The sequence below is a fragment of the Brassica napus genome, chromosome A7, assembly GCF_020379485.1.
Source record: "Brassica napus cultivar Da-Ae chromosome A7, Da-Ae, whole genome shotgun sequence".
Classification (NCBI taxonomy): domain Eukaryota; kingdom Viridiplantae; phylum Streptophyta; class Magnoliopsida; order Brassicales; family Brassicaceae; genus Brassica; species Brassica napus.
The window spans coordinates 4889815-4894854 of NC_063440.1; the positions used below are offsets into that span (position 1 = coordinate 4889815).

The 5040-nt window shown below is 36.6% G+C and overlaps 1 protein-coding gene across 1 annotated transcript; it reads right to left on the reverse strand.

Moving 5' to 3' along the window:
- Positions 1 to 295: 295 nt before the first annotated feature.
- LOC106369691 lies at positions 296 to 1684 on the reverse strand. Its single transcript, XM_013809812.2, has one exon. It carries the CDS (start codon positions 1682 to 1684, stop codon positions 296 to 298), a length of 1389 nt encoding a protein of 462 aa, XP_013665266.1.
- Between the last annotated feature and the right edge of the window lie 3356 nt (positions 1685 to 5040).

The following is a 5040-nucleotide window of genomic DNA, read 5'->3' on the forward strand; positions in this document are numbered from 1 at the left end:
ATTGTCATTTTCTTCTACGTTTGCAACTTCGATGCTAGCGTCCATTAGTGGCATGTAATCGTCTGTCCTATCTGATATGCTGAAAACTTCATTTTCCACGTGGTTAAGGGTGTCCTCTAAGGGGTTGTTTGAACACATGTTTATGAAAGAGTCTCTTTCATCCTCAAAAACTTTTTCCATGTAGAAGGCTTGGTCATCTATTAGGGATCGCTTAATCAGTTTTTCCATATTAAAAGTCATCGAGATATCCCCTATGTTCAAATTAATTCGTCCTTCTTTGACGTCAATGATTGCTTCAGCTGTAGCTAGGAATGGCCGACCCAGAATGAGGGTCTTTGGGTTCTTGTCTGTAATTTAACACAACAAAGTCCGTAGGCACGATGCAATCGTTAATCTTTATGGGAACATCTTCGAGAATTCCTTCGGGTACCCTAATAGATCTATCAGCTAAAACCATGGTGATCGGAGTTGGCATAACCTCTTTATATCCTAACGTCACTGCAACAGAGTAAGGCCTAAGGTTCACGCTAGAGCCGAGGTCCCATAATGATCTAGGGAAGCGCGTGTTTTCTATTTTACAATCTAGGACGAAACTTCCAGGATCTGATCTCTTCGTTGGAGTTTCTCCTTTAATCATAGCACTTACTTCTTCTGAAATCATCATCACGCTATGTTCTGCAATCGGATTGTTTGGAGATGTCATATCCTTTATATACTTCTTAATTGAAGGTGCTATTTTTATAGCATCACTAAGGGACATCTCGACAGTAATCTTATGTAAGGCTTTCTTGCAGATTGCGTTTTCTAATGATTTCTTAGTTTGCATTTTAGGAGGAAAAGGGGGTAAAGTTCTATAGACTCTTTCAATTATGGGCTCGGGTTGAGTAGACCGTCGATCGACGGGTTTTTCAGGTTGTCGATCGATGGTAGGTGTTTTGGGTCGATCGACGTCAGTTCCGTACTGTCGATCGATTTCATCCTCAATCTCCGTATCTTCTTCTAGTTCTAAGTCTATTGCCTTTTCCTTAGCCTTTTCAGCGGTGGTTTTCCGGTTCTCTTGAGATGTATTTGGGTCAAGATCGTTAAGAATAATAGGATGAGAGTTGCTTTTCCCTATCTCGTCGGCGTCGTCAGGCTTTCCAACATCTGAGTTATTCCTCGTATCTGCTGCGAGGTTTTTACCGCTGCGCAGCATTACGGCACTAACTTGACGTCTTGGATTTAGATCAGTTCTTCCGGGAAGACATCCAGCGTCTCTCTTTATGGCTGTTGCAATCTCAGCTACTTGACCTTCTAATTTTCGGATTAGTTCTCCTAAAGAATCTGCTTTCTCCATCAATTCTCCGTAAACCATATTTATCTTTCCGTAAAACTCTGATTTTGTCTTACGGTTGCCAGTAAGAGCTTGTCTGATATTGGACCTCTCTCTTCCGGTACGTGATTTTAAAGCAATGTCATAAGCTTGGGTAAAGCTATCGACATGAAGCACAGAGTAGGGATCAGAGCAGTTCATTTCTTCATCCGAATAATCATCGGTGTCAGACAAAGCGTTGTCGTCGATCTGGGCTATATCAGATCGGTGTTTGTTTTGAAGAAAGGAATGAAGGGATTTAAGGGAATTCTTAATTTCTATTAAATCAGAATTGTCTTTTGGACTTGTAGTTTTTTCTATCTCTTCATCCATCTTTTCATAGGATCTTCCCGTTGTCATATTCTTGATAAGACGTCTAGCTCCTTCGGAGTTCCTAGTGATGAAATTTCCATCACTCGCTGTATCGAGTGTGGTTTTATAGCTCAAATTAACACCTCCATAAAAGATGTTAAGAAGTTGTGGTTCTGAATAACCATGATGGGGACATTCAAGTTCATAGCCTCTGAATCTTCCCCAGGCGTTTTTAAACGATTCGCGTGGACCTTAGCGAAATGTAGAAATTTGTTTTCTTACTTCCCAATAGCGTTCATCAGTGAAAAATTCTCTAAGGAAAGCTCTTCTAATCTCTTCCCAACAAGTGAGTGATCCTGTTGCTAAACAGTTTAACCACCTGAGGGCCTCTCCTTCTAGGGAGAATGAGAATAGTTTGCAACGATCATATTCATCTGGTATTAATTCTTCCAAAGATTCAATGTGATCTTGTGGGTGTTCTGGGAGAGATCCACGGAATGGGTTTTGACGAACCATACGGTAGTAATCTGCGTTAAACTTAGATTTCTTGGTATCGTCTCCTGGTATTTTAATAGCGGACCTATTGGAATAGGTCCTACCAGGATCAAGGTAGTCTTGTATGGATAGTTTTATATTTTCACCTTTAGTTAAGGTGGAATTTTCCTTAACAGGGATTTCAGTCCCCTGTTCAGTTTGGCTAGTTTCATTGCTCGTTTGACCATTTAGTTCTGTTTGGACTACTTTCTCATTAGTAGGCTTGGTAAGAGAAAACTTACCTGCTTCCGGCTGGGCGGTATCGATCGATGTCGGCAGCTCCGTATCGGTCGATTCTTCTGACTCATCATCGCTCGATGGAAACGTGTCTCCGTCAATCGATGGTTGGTTGCGCTCTGTGTTCTCCATTCTTTGTGTCTGAGTAACAGATTAAGAAAGAAAACTTTAGCAAGATTTTCGTAACAAGTCTATACTAAATTTTAAATTAAATCTAATGGTAATAAGAAAGAGTCCCCGACAACGGCGCCAAATTTGATATCACTCAAATTACCCTAAAGATTACTCTCATCAAAAGAGGTTCAGATGTAGTAGTTAGGGATCGAATCTACAGAGACTCTAAGATTACTCAACAGACTTAAATAATTAGAAATGAAGATAGACTAAAAGGTTTTAATAGTTTTAAAAGCAGTAACTGATAAATCGAAAACAATAGTGATTCAATAGATTGAATTGAAGTGGTTTCAAGATTGGAAAAACAGCTAGATTCAGGCAATTCTCAGGTGTAAAATGTATGCACTTAGTTTAGAATAAAGGGTTTAATGGTTCTTGAACTAAACATTGATTTAACCGGATAGGTTATCTTCGCTAGATCTCGGATCTCAACTGTCGTATTTTGATCTCGAGAGAGTGTCGATCGATGTTACTTTATGTACATCGACCGATACACCTTTGTAACGATCGACCGATACAACGATAGTTGCGTCGATCGATGGTTATTCTAGCGAGCCTTACGAACGGGTTTAACTTGTTCTCTAACCTTCTCAGACCAACTGTCGTTGCGCCAGAGTTAGTTAGATCATGCAAATGGGTTCAGGTATTGAGGGTAAACGGTTAGTTGTACTCAATTAATCTTAAGATCTAAAATGAAGGTGATCAATCTCAATTTTAGCATTAAGTTCATAAGCAATGAAAGAACAATCAAAACACCTTTTTAATAGTCATATTAGCAATACATAATTTCAACCATGGTGAGAAACCTAAATCTAACAATTGGTTTACTCAAACATATTCATGAGAGACAAAGTCATGATGGTGTGAAATAAACTCAAATGAAACATAGAACACAAATAGATAGAGTAATAGAAATAAAGGAGTTTAAGATCTTCTCTGTTTTGCAATCTCAGATCTATCTCTCCAATCCTAAGATCTCATAATGGTAGCCAAAATGCTCCTTCTCCAAAACTAGGTCTTTTGCAAGTGTCTGCCTAGAAATGATACAAAACCCTAGTACATATAGCCTAACAGGCGGCTAGGGACTTAAGTTGTAAATAATAGATCTTATGGGAAATGAAATCTTTTAATTTGCGATTTCATCCGTGTGACTGGATATTGATCGATGCACATAAATGTATGTCGATCGATGGTAAGTGATTATGATCGACCGATATTGCTCTTCAAGCGTCGATCGATTGTCCTTGCGTAAAAGCATTCCAAAATGTCCCAAAAGTATCATTTCCTTCCATCAGGTGAATAAACATGTATTTGCTTTGAAAAGACTCTAAAACATGATTAATACATCTTAAAACCTTTATATACCATGTATAAAAACGGGTGAAAATCATGGTATATCAAAGATAGAGCGACATGTTGAGATGTACTCAGAATGTTCACCCATGGTCCTTTTGAGAGAAAGTGTTTTCTCCCCTGCCCACATCAAGTAAGAGAGAGAAAGAGATCAGGTTTTCTTTCTTCAGTCTCTAGACCTTACCATTCTAGGAGCCTGAAAAAGTAATCTCGCTGGTAGTTATGATCAGAAGAATGGTAAGATCTAGAGACTGAAGAAAGAAAACACTCAAATCAGTGAGTTTGTTCTTAACGTGCCGGTCGTAAGAATCGTTTGAGGATGGTGTTTGGTGAAGGTCTCTTCATCAGTATATGGTTCTAGATTGACGGTATACACGAGTCATGGTTCTTTGGCTAAAGGTCTCTTCAAAATTCATCATGTTTCATCACTCTTTAAAGGTTCAAATTTTGAAGAAAACGGGTTTGTCTCTACTGCAATATCGATGTGGTTTTTTTTTTTGCATTGGTGTACCTTGCTCATGGTCTACGTATTCCCCTATATATTAAAAGAGAAGTCACTTTAGTGAAGTATGGTGACATGTCGCTCATAGGTGAAGTTTCAAAAAAATTGTTATAATTTGATTGGTCTATTGTTTCTAAATTTTATTTATTTAAATTATATCTAAAATTTTCAGGTAAGTCTAAAAACATTTAACATCACTTGCTATATAATCAAAAGAATATTACAAATAACAATTTATGGCAACTAATTCTCGAAATTATAGAAAGATTAATAATGTTATATTTATTACTTTTAATATTTATAAACTATAAAATATAATGAACGAATTTTTATATAAGATAATTATAATAGTTTTATACTCTATTTGATGAATTGTATTAGAATATAATTATATAATAACTATTTTAAATATTACAAAATTCAAACATGATTATTAATATGATTTTTAAATTATTTATCGTTGTTTACAAAATAAATTTATCAGAATTTTAAAATTATTTATATAGTGTTATAAATTATTTATAAAAATATAAATCCTACTAAATATTGATTGAGAAGTCACATAATTGATTTTTTA